General features: G+C 35.9%; 1 protein-coding gene across 3 annotated transcripts in view; it reads right to left on the reverse strand.

The window, feature by feature from the left end:
- LOC150105778 (H(+)/Cl(-) exchange transporter 4-like) overlaps positions 1-22,247 on the reverse strand; it is a 425,804-nt gene that overhangs the window by 214,811 nt on the left and 188,746 nt on the right. For all 3 annotated transcript variants that reach the window (XM_090394346.1, XM_090394347.1, XM_090394345.1), the window contains one exon: positions 1,313-1,477. In XM_090394346.1, the coding sequence (XP_090250472.1) occupies positions 1,313-1,477 (165 nt within the window). The remainder of the gene's footprint in view (positions 1-1,312; positions 1,478-22,247) is intronic.

The following is a 22,247-nucleotide window of genomic DNA, read 5'->3' on the forward strand; positions in this document are numbered from 1 at the left end:
ATGCAAACAGCAGTGTATTTTTTATGTTTTGGTTCACACCTTATATACAGTATTATACTAGCATGTAGCTCATTATTTGAAATCCATTGTTATTCTAATTGGCAGACTTGTCTATTCACAAAATTTGTCATACCATGTTTAATCTGTTTAATACAATGCTATTAAACTCTCTCTTGTGTCTACATTCTTTCAGGGTTAGAAGTGGCAGAAAACTGAACAGAATCATCCAGAATCCTGTGGAACAATGAAGTGTATCAGACTTCAGAATGGTTCTGTCCTAGATAATGATTAGTTTTAACTTGTTCAAAATCTGTCTGTCTGCTATTTTGTTTTAATGACTAACACACAAATAGATGTTTTATTATATGAAGAGTATAATACTTAAAATTGGTATAACACTACTGATAATATGTCACAGCTGTTACAAAAACAGACTTAACATAAGGATTAGCCAGTGCATAAGCATAGCTAAACATTATGGAAATGAAGAAACTGTACAACCTAATTACCTTACAAACAAACTCTTTGTGGAAAGAATTAGCCTAGAGATTTAGAAAACTCTGGGCTAATTTTCTCCTGCAAAACTCCAAATTATGAGTAACTTGGAGATGTTACACATTTTAATACTGCAGCCAACTTGAAGAAGGAAATTTAAATCAGCTTTTGAAAGGGAGATCACAGGTTTTTTTTTCTTTTAATCTAGCATTCAGCTTCATGTGACATATCTGTTTTATAATTATCTGTAAAAAATTAGCAAAGAAGGGGCTGGGGTTTTTAAGAATAAAAACATCACATATACAGCTGCTCAAATTACAAACAAATGAAAAAAAAAAAAAAAAAGGAGAGTAGGGTTGAACCACCATACCTCAGTAACTATTCAGAATCTTGTCATAATTTCAGAGGCTCATAGCTAAGATATTTACAGTATACTGTTTGAATTTAAACAAACAAAAAATAATTATTTGAACAGCTATAACCTCCAATTATATTGGATTATTATATTCTTCTCTTTATCTTTTTCTGAAACATGAGAAAACAAAAGTCTGCATACAAAGAATTTCATGACCGTATATAGAGGCAGTTGACTTCACATCAAATTGCCCCTATATCCCATAATGCATAGCAAACTTCTTTTTAGGTGCATATATTGCAGACAGGGTGAGGCCTCATCAGTGGGTGAGGATACTAAGAGCTATATCAACAACAGAGGTCACATACAGCAAGAGAAATTTTAAAGAGATTATTGTTAAATTATTAGGAACATATCACTTTAATGGAACAACAATATACAATATATATAAAACAAACATACCTCTGGAATTCCTGAACCACACGCATAGGGAGCAAATGTCTTTACCAGTAACACAGCAAGTGATGCAAACAATAAACTCCACAATACATACATGATGAAAGACAGGATATATGTTCCTGCACCATGCTGTCCTTCATATCCAAATACTTCTGGCCAAGAATACCACTGAAATAATGAAATCACAAAAATATTCTATAATTCATTATAAATTGTATCCAGTTCTTTTAAAAAATTAAAAAATAATAATAAAAAACAAATCATCATCATCATAATCAAATTCCAGAGCACCCATAAGGAGTGCACAGGATACTATGACAGCACTACATGAAAAGTTTACATAATTACTAACTTCCTATTAACAATTTTTCATCCAATCTATCATTCAATAGTTCATCAAATCTTATATTTCAGTCTTCTAAGGCACTTCTAATGGTATCAATATCTTAGTTATACTCTGTTCTCCTGCCATACTGACATCAAATACCTACTTTGCTCATTTTGCCTCTGCCATTCTGTGACCATACCACCTTAGATTAGCTCTGCTCATACATTCTTGAATGCTAACAATATCAAGTCCTTTACTAATGTCTCCATTTTTAATATGATTCTGCAATTAATGTTATCTAATATTAATAATGCTACATGTTTTCCCCCTCTCCCAAATTTTTTTTTTAGAACTCTCATGTCTGTCTCCAGTCTTTCATCAACTTTTATTTCTAACCTAGCTTTCTCAGATCCATAAGTTAAAATTGGTTTGAACCCTATGCTGTGTTTAGACTAATCTCTCTCTCTCCCATTACCTATGAATTTGCTCAGCTACTCCCCAACATACCAGTTTCATTAAAAATTGTGCCTAATCAGCTGAAATGTTTTACTTGCTCCATAGGTTCTCTATTCAGGATAAGCCTAATGTTTTCAATTGAATAACTATTCACATAATTTTTATTGCTGCCTTTCACACTAAATTTATTATAACAGTTATTCAATTTAGTTAAGGAATTTTGGATATGAGGTGGGAGCGAGCAAAAGAGTTAATAGTATTAATTGGTACAAATGATTTGAGAGAGGACAAAGAGCATGTCAGAATGGATATCAGGAGGCTGTTTGGAAGGATAAAAGAGAACAGTGTGACAGGAAGGGTAGTCAGTGTGTTGCCTAGGTATGACTGTGGTGAAATGAGGTGGAGAGCAAGGATTATGAATGATATGCTGGCTGAAATGTCTGAGGAGATGGGAATACAGTTTGTTAATGTGTGGAATGAGTTTGAGGGACGAAGTGAGCTGTATGGGAGCGATGGACTGCATTTGAGTGGTTATGGTGCGAGTCGCTTGGAGAGACTGCTGCTGGAAGGTATAGAAGTGAATAGAGAGAGAATGAATCAGATCGAGAGAGGGGGATTGATGTGAAAGAGCAGGAGAGTAAGACAGGAGAGATTGAAGAAGTGGATATGAATAGGGAAGTGAGTGGTATGAGTATAGAAAATGAGAGAATGGGTGTGCAAGAGGAGCAGGGTGGACAGGGGTACACAGAGTGAGAAAGGTGGATGCTCCAAGAGGAGGTGAGAACATGTGTAGGCAGGAAAGGAATGGGATGACCAGGGATCAAGAGGAAACAGTTGGAATTGAAAAGGTTCTAAAATGAAGAAGCAGAAAGGGAAATGGCCCCAGTCCAGCATGGAGAGATCACATTGAGTGAGTGGTATCAGTGGAACTAGCTGTAGATCCAGAAATAAGCTGTTGTGTTTGTATACCGATGCTAGAAATATATGAAACAAGGCAGATGAAATGGTTGTACTAATTGCGTCTGTTCACCCAAAGATTGTCGGAATAAGTGAGACATGGTTGGAAGAGGATGACATCCTGACAGGAATAGAGATGAAAGGTATAATGTGTTTCATGAGGATAGAAGGGGTAAAAAGGGAGGGGGGAGTGCTATTGATGATAGAGAAAGAGTTATGTCCATACAAAGTAGAGATGCAAGAGGGGAAATAGTGCCAGTGGTTTTGAGGCAGTATGGTGTGAGATAGAGATGAATGGAATCAAATACTTGGTTGGATGTCGATATAGACAAGGTAATGTGGATGGTGGCGATAATGAAATGTATAATCAAATTATTCAAGCAAATAAGAAAAGGGTGATCATTATGGGCGATTTTAATTATGGCAATATAGACTGGAATGATGAGATAGCAACAGGAAGTAAAGAAAATGAGTTTCTTGAGTTTTTGAGGGATAACTACCTCAGACAGTATGTAATAGAGGGCACATGAGGATTAAGAGTCTCGGATTTGGTCATCTCATCAGAGGATGTAATTATAAATGAGGTGTCAAATCATCACCAACTGATTAGAGTGACCATGAGGTGATTACCTGGTTGGTTGCCAGCAGTGCGAGGACCCCTGTGAGAAAAGGGTATATGTGGAACTACAAGGGGGGGGGGGGGGGGAGTGATTATGAAGAACTCAGGAGACAGCTTGCGGGTGTAGCATGGAATGAGGAGTTAGCTGGAAAAGAGATCAATGCAGCTTGGGGGATTTTCAAAAATTATCTAATAGATGCAATGTCTAAATGTATTCCAAGGGTGAAAAGGTTAAATAAGGTAGGTGTGAGATGGACAAATAAAGAGATTAAGCATGCGATACAGAGAAAAAGGGCATTGTGGAAGCAGCATAAGAGAAGTGGAAATAACCAATTTCATGAAATCTACAAAGACCAGACAAGGAGGGTGACTTGGTTGGTGAGAGTAGCTAAAGAGAGGTATGAACAGCAATTAGCTAATGAAGCCAAAAAGAATCCTAGGGAGTTCTTTTGATATGTAGCCAGCAAAAGAAAGAATGATTATGAAAGGATGACACTGATTGGAGAAAATGGTATAAATACAGCTGTTGCAGAATGTGTGGTGGAGATACTTAACGAGCAGTTCATAAAGATCTTTAAATCTTGTGAATGTGACTTCATGGAGAGATTGAGAGCAGTTGATGATTGGGAGGAGAGACTGACTGTAAGTGAGCAAGAGGTGTTTGGGGAGTTGAGTAAACTAGATGTAAATAAGGCTGTGGGACTTGATAATATATCACCGCATATTCTGAAGGAATGTGCCAGGGAGTTGACACCTGCCTTGACATATTTTTTTTAATACGAGTCTTGCACTTGGTCAAGTCCCTAAAGAGTGGAAGGAGGACAAGATTGTGCCACTTCATAAAGGAGGTGATCGAACTCAAGCATCAAACTATAGGCCTATCTGTGTGTCAGGTGTTGTGGTTAAGTTGTTGGAGAAGCTTGTGAGAACTAGGATCCAGAGTTGGGTTGACAACAATGGTATAATCTTTGATGGACAGCATGGACTTGCCAAAGGGAGGTCATGTTTTAGTAATCTACTTACTTATTACAATAAAGTGACTGCTTCCTTGGACAGAGGAGAAGGATACACAGTAATATACTCGGATTTCGAAAAGGCTTTTGACAGCGTACCTCATGGTAAGTTGACAGTCAAACTAGAGCAGATGGGGTTGGATATTAGATTAGTGCATTGGATTGGAGACTGGCTATCTGATAGGTATCAACAAGTTGTGTATGGGGGTGCGATATTCAGGAAAAGTAAAGTCAGTAGTGGAGTGCCTCAGGGGTCTGTTTTAGGGCCATTACTGTTTAACTTGCATATTAATGATATTGGCGAAGATTTGGATGGAGATATTCAGTTGTTTGTAGATGATGCAAAGTTGGGACGAACCATAAAGAGTAGTAAAGATGTTGTGGCCTTGCAAGAAGACTTGAATAAATTGAGTGGTTGGGCGCGGAAATGGGGATGTGAGTTCAATGTTGCAAAATGTAAGGATTTAAAATTTGGAAAACATAGATGGGATGCAGAATTTGTGCTTGGTAAGAGTATATTGTTGGAGGTAGAGGAAATAAGAGATCTGGGGGTGATAGTGGATAAGGATCTAAAATTTAGGAGACACATCGCCAAAATTGTGAAGACAACACAAAGGCTTCTGGGAATGATGCAGAGGACACTGACGTGTAGAAGTAGGCAGATTCTTGTTCCGTTGTATAAGGCTTTGATTAGGCTACACATGGACTATTGTGCCCAGATTTGGTCATTGGGTTTTTCAGAAGGATGAAGAGATGTTGGAAAGGGTCCAAAGGCGACTGACTAAGGTAGTTTCTGACCTCTGGAATGTCGAGTATGAGGAAAAATTGAGAAGATGTAATTTGCAGAGTCTGGTGGACGGAGGAAAGAGGGGAGATATGATAAAGACCTACCAGTTGGTAAGGGGTTGTTATAGGATCAATTGTGGAGAGGTTCTACAGAGAATAGTGGGAGATCAGGGGAGAACCAGAGGTCTTCCCTGGAAACTGTATAAAGAGGGTGTGAGTAGGGGAGTGAGAGGCAGGTTTTTTTCGTGCAGAGTTGTGAACGATTGGAATGCCTTGCCTGAGAGTGTTGTGTCTGCAAGGAGTTTGAGTGTGTTTAAGACACAGTATGATGAGATGTTGTGTGATAAAAGGACCTCCCAGATGAGTCTTTGACTCCATGAGGTTTTGGGGTAATAATAATCCTGCAAATCTAAACTGGATTTATTTAATAGCATAACATCACTTAGATAAAATAAAGAGGAGAAGATTTGAATATCTCCAATTTTGATATCCAACAAAAGTTGACACATGAAAAATTTTTATGACTAGGCAACAAGTACACAGAGAAAGTTGACCTCACATTAAATTTCCCTAGTATCCCATAATGCATAGCAAACATAGTTTTCCTTCATAATGCGATTCTTATATAGATGATAAATAACAGAGATAGTATGCATCCTTGTCTTACATTATGTTTATCATCAAACACTACTGGCTTGACTTCTGATGAAAAATGTACATCCAAGCTAGAGTCCTGTTATCTGTTTGGCTAGAGATTACTAACAGATAAATTAAAGCCAAATGGCTAGGGATTACTCACAGATAAATTAGAACAAAAAACAGTATTGATGGTGGCCAATATATAAAATACGAATTGAAATTATTGCTTAGAGCCTTAAAGTGAGAGTTTGCTGGAGAACTTTTAAGTTCTCCACCAAACCCTCACTTTAGGATCCTGAGATTGAGCTTCATAATTATTTTATTTTATTTTGGAGGTAGTGGTGGGAGGGGGGGGGCAGGGAGTGATCCTAATAGTCTAATGGTTTACAACTTGGCACCCAAGTATTATTTATTTCATATGCAAACTACAGAAAATGTAAGAGCATACATATAAATTATTAAAAACATACATTTAAAGAAAAGGACATTAAAATAATAGGGATTAAAAACACACATTAAAAGACAAAAATGCAACTTGCATAAAATATTATGCAAAGTGTCAGATTTAACTCATCCAGTGATTAATATCCTTTAAAGCTGTTTCATTCCACTGCATTAAATCTTCTCAGGTACATATATTATTAATATCTATTAAGCAGCATTGCAGATGATCCATGGCTTGTGTTTCACCAATCAGCAGCTGTCATTGTCTGTGTAGCTCCATCTGGCCATATTCTGCTTTGATCTTCCCATTCCAGAACAAAGTCTATTCAACGTCTTCCATCTCTGCCAGTCTAGATGTAAGCCAGAAGGAAGAGATTTGTTTAAGTTCAGAGGCTCTGGAGATTGTTCTTGCCATATTGGTGACCTGCAGTTCCAACGAGTGAATAAAACTCTTCCTTGATCTTAGCCTCCTAGGTACTACATGTCCATACAAAGGATGCCATTTAGTTGTTTCAGCTCATATCTACTCTGTGTAATCCTTCTGATGTGAGGAGGTGCAATGCCAGACAGTGAGTATAGATGGTCACTTTTTGTAGACTTAAGGCAGTCGATAATGTGCCAACATGTTTCATTAAGAACCTTGTCAATAATTCTGATGTGATGATCTTTCCCAAACAGGGCTAGCATACTCAGCTGTCAAAAAGCAAAGTGCCAAGAAGTGCACGGTACTTGTGGACTTGCACACCACCGAGATGATGTTAATTGGTGCACAATATTATTACGTATTTGAGTTTTAGCTGCTGTTTTCTCTATGTGTCGCTTACAATTTAAGGACCTATCTAGTGTAACACCTAGGTAAGTTGGATTTGGACAATTGACCAATTTCACACCATTCCATTCTATATTCATTTCTCTCCTTGCCTCCCTATTATTGAGATGGAAAAGACACATTTGGGTTTTACTGAGATTTGGTTCCAGTTGGTTTTTCCTTATAGTAAACTGTAAGGGTTTCTAATTTTTGTGTGAGCTGCTTCTCAATGTTATCAAAGAATTTTGCTTGATAAGCTATTGCCCAGTCATCTGCATATAAGAAGTTCTTGACCATGGGTTTATAGGTTGGTCACTAGTATATATATATATATATTGAAGAGGAGGGGGAGACAGCACACTTTCCTGAAGAAGACCATTTTTATCGATATGCCATCTGCTATTTTTTCCCTGAACAAAGAATCTCCTGCTGAACAGCAGCAACCTAAACATCTTCACTAACTGATAGCTGTTTGTCATACTGTAAATTTTGACTATAAGCTTTCTAAGATTTAGTGTATCATATGCTGCTGTCAAATCTATAAATACAGCTCCTGCTGCTAACCCCCCTTTCAAAGCCATCCTCAATAAACTGCATTAAGTTCAATATTTGTCCAATGCATGATCTTCCTGGTCTAAATTCTATCTGTTCTATGATCAGTACTTTCTCTATTTCTGAACTTAGCCTGTTCAAAATGAACCTCTCACACAGCTTCAGAGTTGTGCATAGGAGAGCTATAGGCCTGTAGCTCTTTAGATCCTCAGCAGATTTACCTGGTTTCAGGATAGGTATTACTTTCGTTGCTGGGTATTTTAGCAAATTTCTAACAAAAGTTGACAAATTCTAACAACCACTCTGTTGCCTTTTCTCCCAGATTCCTTAATATCTTGTTTCTGATTCATCTATACTGACAGCTTTTCCTGGTTTTAAGACTTTTAGGATTTTCTAGGTCCTCTTTAGTAAATGGTGCTTCGAAGGGATTATTTTCTGAATCCCTAACTTTTTTTTTAATGTAATCTTTAGTTATTTTTCCTTCAGTACTCAGTTTACCATTCAAAGACAGCCGAGTTGCAATTTGGTTTGCATTTATGTCAACTTCATTTGCTGCTTTGTGAGGTCACTAGATAATTTTTTGAGTAAGAACCAGGCGTTCCTGCTACTATGTTTCATATCTACACTTTTAATTTTCTCTGCCCATTGTCAACTTCTTTTTTCAGACAATGCTATAAGTTTCTCTCCTGTGTCAATTGTTTCTCATGAAAATAGATCTTTATCATATAGATCAAAACATCTTATTTCCACATTCTGTTCTGTAAAACTTGGAATACAACATGTTCTACAACCTCTTGGGTTGTGCCTGGTAGCAGACTGTCTAACAGCTTCAATGAACTTTCCATAATTTTCTGGTCTGGGTGATATGTTGGACAAGTTTATGTCTAATTCTCTTGAGAACTATTCCCAGTTAGCTTTTTTTTTTTTTAATTAAAGTGTCTTCCAGGTGGGATATCCTTAAGTTGGACAGGTGGAAAAACTTGCAACATTATTGGTCTATATTGTGAACTTGGGATTGGTGCAAGTACCTGCTTGGTGCACAAATTAACTATTCTATTACTAACAAATCCAAGGTCTGGGTTATATATCCTCTTTTCCATCTTCCACTGTTAAATGATGATGGCTGTTTAGGAGCGTGTGTATGTGGGGCAGGCACCATAGTAACTGCATATAAGATATATGTTTATAGCACACAGTTGCAATGTCTTGTGTTTGAATTTTTTATTGTACTTATTGTACTTTATATTATAAACAATGAGGTTGATTTCCGATACACAAACTGAAATATCTGTATATTAACAGTTTAATTTTATTAAAAATACTTACTAATTACATGCTTTTTCATTTTTAAAGGGACTTTCCAAAGTTATATCACTCCACCAAAATGATTAAATATGTATCCCTGTTATATTTTCATGGTTTTTCGACTACAGCCAACACTCACTATCGCAAACTCCTAGGACCCACAGTAACTGCTTGTGATTGTGGATAGTCTGCTATAATGAATTTCTTTTAGAAAGTACAATGGAACTTTAATAGGAACTTTCCAACAGTTTATTATAATGAACAAGTTTGTTATAATGTTCCTTTCTTTTAGTGTTACACAGTGATCAGCATTCATATTTGAAATTATAGATTCTAAAACCGTGTTAAAATAACTCTTTTTATTATCCCGACGTTTCGATCTTCATATCAAGTTCATCATCTGGGGCATACATAAATATACAAGACAAGCTATGTTACATTTCAGACCGTAAGCTACAGAAACAATGATTTGATCACATGCTACTCACTGGCATGACTTCTAGTAGGGGGGGGGGAGGAATTACATCAGGCTAGATTTAATTTATGATTACATGAATAAACATTCTTTGCTTACAGATAGTTTTCCTTCCAGTAACAGTAATGTCCTATTTCTATTATTACAACTGTTATTTTTGATTTAAAAAAAAAAAAAATTATTTATAAATTGCAACATAAATAAACATTCTTTCTTATAGAATTTTTTCTTTAACAGTATTGTCCTATTTTTTAGTATTAAAGTTGTTATTTTAGATTTAGGATCCTGGATTTTCTACAGTCTTGTTTATAGTTGTTCTTAGAAAGGAAGGATTCGTGGGACGAATATATGCCTTCCATATGTATGGGATTTTTAGACCATCATTATTGTTTAGATTGGGGTGGTTGATAATGATCTCACACAAGCTTCCTTAAATTTTCGTTCATATATTCGTCCCATGAATCCTTCCTCAGGGTGCTTAAGGGTCAAAGCTGTATAACTGAGAGGAGAACTCTACACAGCCTTTAAAGGAATGCGGAGAACCGACCAGGACTTCTGACCTAATGTCCAATCAACACCCTCTCGTGGTGTACCCTGTTGGCTATCTGGATACTGAACAAATGAGGAAGGGCTGGCAATTTGGGATTTAGCCGACCAAATTGTATTCTTATTGGTTAAACCAAAATAAAAAATGAAGGTACAACATAAAATTTCAAGCCGGCTGGGGCGTCGCCTGGCTAAACAAGGCCCACATTGTTTTCAACAGGGAACCAGTGCGAACAGCAAAAAGTCAGCTACTGGAACAAATCTGAAAACACACCCCAACTCAACATCCCCAGAGTTAAAGATCGGTACTATCAACATAAGAAGCCTGAATGGCAAAGAAATGGAGCTAGCTCAGGAATGAATTAGATAAGTACCAGTTCAACATAATAGGGGTGACAGAAACAAAAAAGACAAAAACTTGTGAAATCTTTCTGAGCAATAAATACAAAATGTTATATTCAGGAAATGACAATCAAGGAAAAGAAGGAGTAGCCATAGTATTCAACACTAAATACGAGGCTAATCTTCTTGAATGGCAGGCAGTCTCAAGTAGAGTAATGTGGGCAAATATCAGAATGGGAAACTGGACAATGAGACTTATTTGTGCCTATGGTCCCACAGAAGGTTCTACTAAGGTAGAAGTGGAGGAATTTCTTGACGCTCTAGAAAAAGCAACTGACACAATGAAAAAGGAAAAGCTGGTCCTTGTTGGGGATCTAAATAGCAGAGAAGGAAATGATTGCCAGACATACAAAAATATTTTGGGAAAATTTGGAGAAAAGAGCAAAACTAATAATAATGGCAAATACTTGTTGGATTTCTGCTCAGGACTGGTTATCACTAGCACCATATTTCAACATAAAAATGTGTACAAATTCACATGAGAGAAGAGGCAAGGAATAAGAAAAGACTCATTGACTATATTATTCTTGACAGTGATGTTTTTGCTCTGGTGCAGGACACCAGAGTGTACAGAGAATTTGAAATTAGAAGTGATACTATTTAGTCTTGAGCAGGATAAAAATTGAATTTCATATTGAAAAGAATAACATGTAAGAAAGTTTTAAAGTGAATAAAAGTTGAGCAGCTCTCAGATGTGAACTGTAAACTAAAATACACAAAGATTATTGAAGAAAAAATGAAAGAGTTTGAGAACAGGAATCAAATCTTGGAGATTCAGCGGCAAGCCTTGAAGAGAAGCCCTGATTGATTCAGCTAGAGAGGCATGTGGTGAAGTTGTCTGCATGGAGAGAAAAATTAGAACTCCATGGTAGATACAGGAAGTTAAAGAGGCAGTTGAAGGAAAAGAAGAAAGCATATCAAAAGTTCCTGGCAAATAAGTTGGCATGTACTCTTAGAGAATACAGAGACAAATGTAAGAAAGCTAAACAGTGTGTAAAACTAGCTAAACAAGAGTCATGGGAGGACTTTGGCAAGAATATAGAAAATAAATATCAAGAAGGTTCGAAAATATTCTGGAGGTTGTTGAAGAAGCTCAGGAATGGAGGAAAGAGTGCTGTAAAAGGAGTTAGAGATGATAAAGGTGACATGAAAACAGGAGAAAAAGATATCCTTGAAGTATGGAGTAATTACTTTGAAAAACTGTTAAATGAAACAAGCAGTGATGACAACACACTGATAAAAAACACTGACCAGGCATGCAGTCAGGAATACATATCCATACTTGAAGTAGAAAAAGCCATCAAAGGCTTGGAATGTGGAAAGGCAGCAGGAGTAGATGATATTCGACCAGAAATGCTGAAGTATGGTGGTATAAGAGTCTTACAGTGGCTGCACTGCATAGTTCAGAAAGCCTGGACAGAGGGACGAATTCCCGATGATTGGAGTAGAGCTCTCATAGTACCCATATATAAAAAGGGAAATAAAACTGAATGTGAGAATTACAGAGGTATTTCCATACTGAGTGTTCGTGGTAAGATATATGCAAGTATACTTGAGAAACGGTTGAGAAGAATTGTAGAAGAAAAGCTTGGTGAAGAACAAGCTAGATTCAGGCCAAATAGAGGCTGTCAGGGTCAGATCTTCACTTTACAACAAATAGTTGAAAAAGCATGGGAATATAACAAAGATCTGTATTTAAGTTTTGTAGAACTGGAAAAGGCATATGACAAGGTGCCAAGAGAGAAGCTATTCAATAAGCTACAGTTATATGGTGTCAATGGGGCATTGCATCAAGCAATACTTAGTCTTTATTTGAGTTGTAAGTCAGCAGTTAGAATTGAAGGAAGTACAGGAAGATGGTTTAATGTTAAAGGTGTGAGACAAGGATGTACATTATCTCCTCTGTTATTCAGTATCTATATGGATCACATTATGAAGGAAAGTGGTATTAAACATGGCATCAAAATTGGAGATGTTAATGTTAGCTCTTTGCTTTATGCGGATGATGTTATACTTCTAAATAAATCCGCTACAAGATTCTCTGACTAAATTGAATAACTGTTGTAATAGATATGGTATGAAGGTCAGCAATAAAAAGACAAACACAATGAAAATAAGCAGAATTGTTGAAAATGTCAAATGTGTTGTGAATGGAGAACCTGTGGAACAAGTAAAACATTTCAGCTAATTAGGCACGATTTTCAGCGTGATGGTAAATTAAATATAGAAATAGACAATAGAATCAGCAAAGCTGGTATGGTAGGAAGTCAACTGAATAAATTCATCTGGAATAATAGAGAAATTAGTCAGAACACTAAATTAGCTGCATAAGACAGTGTTCAAACCAGTTTTAACTTGTGGATCTGAGAGCTGGATCAGAAGTAAAACACTTGACCAAAGACTAGAGACCGCAGATATGAGAGTCCTGAGAAAGATTATAGGCATGAACAGATGGCAATATCATATTAAAAAGAGGATATTAGGAAAGAACTTGACACTGTCAGCATTGTGTTAGCAGAGCCAATCTCAGGTGGTATGGTCACTTAAACAGAATGGGTGAAGAAAGATTAGCAAAACAAGTGTTCTCTGCCAGGTTGGCAGCAAAACGACCCAGAGGGAGACTAAGATATAGGTGGATTGATATGGTACAAAGTGCCTTAGACCAGCGCTTCCCAAACTGTGGGCCACGGCCCCCTTGGAAGCCGTAGGTTTTGTTGAGGGGGGCCGTGATATAATGTAAACAAATTTAAAATGTTTTAAGATTAAGTAGATTTTTTTTATTTTAAAAGAAACCTATTTAACTTTTATTATTTATTATTTCTTTTTTGTTATTTTTGATATTTTAATGAGAAAATTCATACATTGGTGTTGGTTCACAAATTTTGCTTCCTGCGTATTTCGGCGCTTAATGAATATTAGTAAATATTGCTTATTCATATGTTTCATTTCAAAGCAGTGGTTAATTGTATTTACTTCGAATGCTCTCCAGGGAAGCTCCAAATCTTCCTGTCCCTTTCATCACGCGTTCGTAATCAGGGACTGTTGATATTGACTTTATATACATATAAAAACTCGTTTTATATTATCACTGTCATCCGAGCTAGTTTTCTGTTACCAATAAAAGTTTCGCATATACTTCACACATGAAAAAAAGCTTAAACAAGTTCATGTGGAGAGATAGAAACTCACTGGCATTGGTAAACAACCCCCTCCCTAACAGCCACTATACTGCAGAGGCAATAAAAACAAGTACTTTTATTATGACAGTGAATAAGGTATGAGCAGTCTGTGTAATATATTTCTCATATGCTGTATAGACTGAAACAAAACCATATGTTGCATGGGCACACAGTATCTAACTAAAAACTATTGTTATTAATTAGATGTGTGCGAGTTCGATTTCCCAACACAGCAATAAAATTCAACCGAATGTGTTAAAATTCATAAAAGTGTTAAAACTAAGTAATATATATATATATATATATATATATATATATAAAATGAATGTTATGGCAGTTTCACATATGGAATTCGGTTGAAGAGAGTTAGCATTTCAACTCAATTGTCAGCTATGCTTTTATCTTTCGATTGCGCGATCGTTTGTTAATACCGCACCAACCATATGCACGTTTTAATAACCTGCCTTTGCTGTCTGTTTCGCGTTAGGCTTAATTACCGTAAAGGGAGAAAAGTCACAAAAGAGAAAAATGTTCCTTGGTCCGGAGATTCCCTTATTCAGGTAATATTCACTAATTTCATGTTATCAGTCTGTGGTGTGCCAGTATCGGTAAGTGGTGATATTATTTGATCTATTCTACGTTAAAAAATTTAACCCTGAGATGGATAAGTGGCTTTTAAAAAATAAAAAAAAATCTTGCGAACAATGAGAAGACGCAGAAACAGACTCAAAAAAATGACAGTATTTCATATTTTCCAGAACAGCCCGCATCGTCTTCAGAACCAAACGGTAAGAGGCAAAAAATGTAATATATGCATTTGATTTTTGTAATATTCGCTGTGTATGTTTTGTATTGAATATAAATACAATAAATATTATAATAATATCTCTCTCTATTACGATTTTTTTTCGAGGGGGGCCGTGAAATATTTTAATTTTTGCAAAGGGGGCCCTGACAAGTAACAGACTGATTTGGAGGAAAATTGTAGATAGGAAGTTAGTAATGATGTAAATTTTTCATGTAGTACTATCATATCCTGTACACCCCTTGAGGGTACATGGCAGGAATTTGATGATGATGATGAATCCTTCCTCTCTAAGAACAACTATAAACAGGACTGTAGAAAATCCAGGATCCTAAATCTAAAATAACTTTAATACTAAAAAATTGGACATCACTGTTAACACATTCGCTGCCAACTACGAGTATACTCGTAGTTGGTAAACCAGCTACACAAGCCAGCTACGAGTATACTCGTATGATGCTTACCGCCGGCAACGAGATTACTGTAGTGACCTTGAAGAAGTGAAAATGCTTGGCTTGTGGAGCTTGCATGAAAACTGTGTATTCTCATAGATGGTATATGCTCTGCACAAGCCAACTACGAGTATACTTGTATGACACTTACCGCCGGCAACGAGATTACCGTACTGACCTTGAAGAAGTGAAATTGCTCGGCGTAGGGGAACAGACTATGCCGAAGTAGCGTGGCAGCGAACATGTTAAAGAAAAAATTCTATAAGAAAGAATGTTTATTCATGTTGTAATTTATAAATAATTTTTTTTTTAAATCAAAAATAACAATTGTAATAATAGAAATAGGACATCACTATTACTGGAAGAAAAACTATCTGTAAGGAAGAATGTTTATTCATATAATCATAAATTAAATCTAGCTTGATGTAATTTTTTTTTTTTTTTCACTAGAGGTCATGCCAGTGAGTAGCATGTGATCAAATCATTGTTTCTGTAGCTCACGGTTTGAAATGTAACGCAGATTGTCTTGTATATTTATGTATGCTCCAGATGATGATCTTGATATGAAGATCGAAACGTCAGGATAATAAAAAGTTATTTTAACATGTTGTAGAATCCATAATTTCAAAAATGATTGTTATAATGTTGTTTGCCACATGCCACAGCGAGAGTCAACTATTTTTCTCTTAAAGTACAAATCTGATCTTTTCAACATTGATTTGTTTAAACCAGAGTGTTCTTCAAGTTTCTCTTGCATACCTTTTCTTGGCTTCTCGAGTATGCTTGCATATATCTTACCAAAAACTCCCAGTATTATAATTCCTCTGGAATTCTCACATGCACTTTGATTTCTCTATTTACTGATAGGTGCAATGAAAGTGTTGCTCCAATCATATGGAATAATCCAGAACCCTTGATCATGATTTCCAGATGATACAGTATATAGGCACTGCATTTAACATGACACCCACTTGGAACAAATGTGGATGGACATGGAACTGGTGATATTGTGGTTAAAGATTAAGAGCTTGCTGCCTAAGTATAACAGGAATAAACTGAGAATGGCTGTGATTACAGAGTAGTCAATGAAAAGATCATGCAAGAGGAAATGGTGTGCAATTTTTAGATATATGGAGTGAATTTAATGGACGAAAGGATTTGTATATGTCCAATGTATTGCATTTGAATGTTTTGGAATTTCAATGTTACATGTTTGGAGAGAGAGTTATTCAGTGAGACTAGAAGTGTAAAATAAGGGAAACTAGAAGTATTGAGGAAGGGGGGGGACAGTCAAGTGGAGTTCAAATACCCAAGAAAAATGAGAGAGAGTGAGTGTGTGTACTGTGCAGTTTCACAGGTTTTGAATCTGAATGCATGAGCATGAATGCCAAAAGTATCAGAAATAAAGAAAATGAGTTTGTGGCACTGGTCAGATTGACTTGCCCAAAAACTATAGACATCAGTAAGATCTGGTTGACAGAAAATGATATAGTTACAGGGATAGAATTTAAAGGGTACTGTGTTTTCAGAGGTAGGATAGAGAGAATGTGAGGTGAGGTGCTGCTGATAGCTGAACTATAATAAACAAAAATAAAAGTTAAATATTTTAGGTCTAGTGGAGATGGTTTATTCAAGACTAACTGGTGAGAGAGGCAGCAGCTAACAAAATATTGTTAGCTGCTGCTAGAGACCAAGAAATACACAGAAAGATGCCATACATCAGCAGATTAGCATAATTAATGTAGGCCAAGTTATTATTATGGGGGAACTTCAACTATGGAGATATAGTACTCACTGAGGAAGGCCATACATCACCTACACCAGTTGTCATATTTTATCTTAAACTCATTTACACCAGATATACTCACTACTTCAACAGGCAAACTGCTCCACTCACTAACGGATCTATGAAAGAAAAATGTACTTCTTACCCCTTTCTTAATACAAACTTAACTTCCAAAAATGCCTGCTCCCTTACTGTCTCCCCAACTTTCTTATAATGAAAAATTTTATCAACTAACATCCTATAATGCCCTCTCAAAAGTTTATAGACCTCTATCATACCACCCCCTCTTTCTTGTCTACTAGTGTCTGCAGTTCACATACCCTCAACTATCCTTGTAATCTACATTCCATAATCCCGATAGCATCTTTATAACTCTTCTTTGCAACCTTTCCACAGCTTCTTTGTCCCTTTTGAACACAGGAGACTAAATCTGCTCATAGTAGTCCCAGTACGGTTGTATCAAGGTCTCACAGAGAAGCAAAATGGCTTCCATACCCTTACATGTCAATGTTCCTTCCATCACTGCAATTATCCTCTTAGTTGTTGGAAGTTTTTCTACTTGGTTTTACTATAAATTAAAGATACTAAGAAATTATATACTTGGTTTAATCCTTTATCCAAGTTTAAGCAAACAAAGTTTGCACCTGAAATATAATCAAGATGGGCAACTTGTATCTAGAAGCTAATGACTTTACATCACTTGCATCTATTCACCATAATGCAAAGCACATTATGGTTGATAGAAAGTTCTGAGACTTCAGCAGTTCCTTTCCAGTTCCCTATGGAAAAGTCAACCTAACTTTCTCGGAAACTTATAGTGAGAACCACCTGATCATCCAAGCAACAGTCGTTACCCAGGATGAAGATGCAAAGTCAAGCTAACCTAGCTGAAGTTATGTTCAAATTGATTGGACTGTGTATGTAAAGGTTACAGTAAGTAAGCACAATTTTGTTAATGTTTTAGAAGCTTACAATTGGAATTTGTATGTGTAATGAAGGTTCTTACAAGAAATTTTTAGTAATTAGTTGATTAACAAGTTATGGTCATGAAACAGAAAACGAATGTTATGTAGTTGATAGGGAATAGACATTATTACACGTTTAATTTAGATTAGTTAACATTGTGAAGGAGTTTAGTAAGTTGTATGTTTCCCCTATTGTATTTTGATAGGCTGAGAGAGATATCATTTCCTCTTTGATGTGTATATTGTACTTGTATGACCATACCTGATCAAATGCACTATCTCTAAAAAACTAGCACACACTGTAGATTGAGAATTGCCATGACTAGCTATAGGAAAACGTGTATTAACTAAGATCTTGCCTGTATTCCTTTCCTTAATCCTCAAACTACTTAGTTCAATTAGAATGGTGAAGTCATTAAAAAAATAAATTTTTCTGATTGATTAGTGCAAGAATCGTATATCATAGATAGGCTGATAACTTAAAGTCTGTTTAATAGCAGTGGGAACAGGAATAAGACTGAGTATGATTAACAGTGAGATATATGTTAAGCAGATTAAAGTTATTTTAAGAGTAAAGCAGCATAGTTAGTTAAGACATAAGGTGCTGGGAGCACAGCAGGAATAAGGTTAACAAAGGCGCAGTTGATATTAAGATACAAGAACAAATAAATAGAATATTACAATGGTGCAGACGACAACCATAAAATATTTTAACAACACTACTCTTTAATCAACATCTTAAGAATGCAGTAAAAGATTTAAGGAGGGGGGGGGGGATATTCCATTATTTACTGATGATGCAAAACTTGGGAGAGCAATAATTGATAACAGTGATGTAGATATCCTAAAAAGGATGATTTAAATGAATTGGCATTGTGGGAAAAGGATAATGATGTTAATTTAATGTTACAAAATGTAATGTCATGTACTTTGGGTTAAAAAGGTTACATAGTGGAGAGGATTCAGAAACTAGTGACCAAGCTGGTGATAGGTCCAGGTACACAGAATGCTCTCTCTCTCTCTCTCTCTCTCTGAAGGTGTGGGGGTTGCAAAGTTTAGTTGATAGGCAGAAAAAGAGGGGATATGACAGAAACTTACAAGCTATTAAAGGGATTCTATAAAGATTGACATAAAGGCCATTTTTCCAATGAATATAGAGAGAACAATTAAAGATCATCAGTGAAAGTTGTGTAAGACTGTGGTTAGTAAGGGTGTGCAGACCAGATTTCTTGCTTGGAGAATGTTAACCTGAATGGATTGCCAGAATTAGTTGTGAGTGCCCTGACAGTGAATGAGTTTAAGAATCGCTTGCTTTACAGAGTTAATGTATTCCTGTGAAAATGGCATACTAAGCAAAAATGGGTTAATGAAATATAATAAGCAATGAAAAAACTATATAACTCATTCATAGGCTTTTGAAATCTTTAATTGGAAATTTTTAAAATGCATTTGCTTTCACCATTTTTACTGCTAATATGACTATAAAGAATAATACAATATTTGAAACAATTGAAAACTTTTTAAACACTGCATAATAGATATTCTTAATTATACATATAAGTATATTTAAAAGAGAATTATGAAAAATATTTGAACAAAGTAGTTTATTAAACAATTAATTCATGATGGAGAGGTGCCTTTGTATGTTTTGCTTCAAGTTGGAATTCACTTAATGATGTATTATATTCCTTCCATGTAGGATTAGCACATTTTTATGTTTTCAATGTGCAGTATATGGCATTCTAATTTGAACATGTTCCATTAAATTTTATTTGTAATTAGTATTTGTGAACTGTCTTAATGATTATAGAAAATCTCAAATGCAAGTCTTATTTCAAGTTTGTATATCTTTATTTGCTTTAGAAGATTTACTTTACATAAATCATTTGTTTTCTGCACACCCAATGACTGCATTATAAACAGTTGTTACCATGCATTTTCTGCAACTGAATAGTTGAAGGAAAATTTCAGAACAATGTATTTAGTTAGAAACTGGGTCTGGCACAACAGTAAAAAAAAAAAATGGTATAGGCAGTACATAGTATCTGTAGGAGGGGATGTATTTTTCATCATGCAAAGTTGTTTTTATTTTCATTCAGCTGTCTCTAATTATTACACTATCGCTAAAAATGGTACATAGATTAATAATTTCTGTAACTGTAATTAGTGATATGACAAAGCTATTCCTTGCTTACTGTCTTTAAAAGAATGCCCTCTTGTGACAGAATTGATTCTGTTAACCTCCCTACTGGCTCTGGCTGAGGTGGATGAAATAGTTAGCCCACGTTAGCATTTTTCATGGATTGAAAACATCACTGCTGTTTAACCTTTTATCATGTAAAAAGGTCAGTCCAAAAAAAGTTTCATTCAGATTAGCCTGAACAAAATCTCTTAGTGAATTTTTAACCCATGCTAAATAAATTGTAGCATCAGCAGAAAATTTTTGGCATTGAGACATATTTTGAGAAAAATAAGTTTAATAAAATAAACAACATATAAGTTTTGTAAGTTGTCAGATTTACATCATCAGGGATACTAACAAAAGTACGTTTATGACTAACGAAACTTGTAGGCTAATATTGTTTATTTTACTAAACTTGTTATTTGTCTAAAAACAAGTGGTCTCAATACTGAAAATTTTCTGCAGAGCTGCTAAACCACAGAAACTTATGTATTCAAATTGTAGTATCAATTTATTAACCAAGCTAATTTGAAAAGAATGTTATTTGAAACCATGTAAAGTAAGGATTCTTGTATATGGAGAAGCAGAACTCATGTTAAACCCTTGTCAGAACTCATTACTAGTGGTGTGCCAAAAGGCTGGATTGTTGCTGTGTAGTTTGTACATAAATGATATAGGGACTGATCTGAAGGGAAATATTCAATTATCTGCTTGTGATATAAAACTGGGTAGCATAATAGTTTATCAATGTGATGCAGGATGATTTAAATAGACTAACAGTAATAGGCATGGATGTCTGTTGAAAGTGTCAAGTTACATTTTGGGATGAAAAAATTACAAGCTGAGTACCACAGTGATGGAAATGTACTCTAGGAAACTAATGAAGACAGGTATTTTTTTGGGAGGGGGGGGGGAGGTGAAGAAAGGGTGGTAGACAGAGTTGAAATTCAGAGGCATATTGGTAAAGTAACTCACCCAACAAGCAGAAATAAGTCAGTTATCATTTCTCTCTAGGTGCCACATATGTAATTATTGTTCGTGTCTAGTCACCTGGAATTCTTGGGATGAGGAAGTAGTGAAGAGAATCCAGAGGTGAATGACCAAGATGGTGAGTAGGTGGAAAAGAGGAAATATAATAGAAACATTTAAGTTACTAAAAAGATTTTATAGGATTGATATAGATGAAATATTTCTGTACCTGGTTTGAGGGAGCAGAACAAGAGGTCATCTCTGGGAAATTGAGTAAGAGTGTGGTTAGCAAGGATTTGAAGACTAGATCTTTTGCTTAGAGGTGGTGAGCGAAAGGATGGGTTAACAGCGGTATGCGAGTACTTCATCAGCCAATGAGTTCAAGAAGCAATACAACAGATACTGTGCAGACAATTTAGGTCTCTCAAGATGAGTCTCTGAATGCTGCAAAGGTGCTCCTGCAATAATAATATCTTGTATTTCTGTCAAATATCTACTTTAGGTGCAGATATATACTTCAGGTTTCTGTTAGCTTTCTCTATCTCAAGTCTTTTTGATATATACTCATGATTACATTTGTCTCTTTTATCACTGCTGATTCCTTTAGCAGAGACTCCAAAGGGTCTTACAGTTCTTGGAGTAGAGCATTTACACCCTCTGTCCAAAAAGAAACCGAACTTTTCAAAAATAGAAGAAACTAGTGCACCATCTGTTGTATCTTTTTGTTGTCGAAAGCAGCAAGTGTTGTGTCAACTGTTTATGACATTTGTTTCATTAGAAGCTGAGTTATAGTGCCAAGAGTGCCAGTGTGTTTTGACGAACGGTCGGAAAATGAGTTTCAAACAGAGAGCTGCGATCGACTTTTGTGTTAAACTTGGTAAAAGTTTTACCGAAACACATCAAATGCTTCAAAAAGCATACAGTGATGAATGCTTATCCAATACTCAAGTTTACGAATGGTTTAAGCGATTTCAAAGTGGTCGTGAGATGCTTGAGGACGACGAAAAGCTGGGCCATCCAAAAACTGGACTGAGCAAAGTTAACATCCAAAAAAGTGTGTGCAAAGAAAAACCCAAAATCGTCCGTGAGATTGACTGAAGATGAATTGGGGATTCCAAAATCAACTGTGACAAACACTTTGACCAAGAGTTTGGGCCTTTGTAAATTGAATTTGCAAAATAAAGCGCCAGAGTGCTAAGTACAGACCACCAGAAGAGGGCCCTCTGAAAAAAAGTCGCTTGGAGAAGTCAAAAGTAAAGAGAATGTTGAT

This window comes from Typopeltis vanoorti, chromosome 6 (assembly GCF_054136105.1).
Source record: "Typopeltis vanoorti isolate ZY-2024b chromosome 6, IOZ_Tvanoo_1.0, whole genome shotgun sequence".
In the NCBI taxonomy this organism is placed as follows: Eukaryota; Metazoa; Arthropoda; class Arachnida; order Uropygi; family Thelyphonidae; genus Typopeltis; species Typopeltis vanoorti.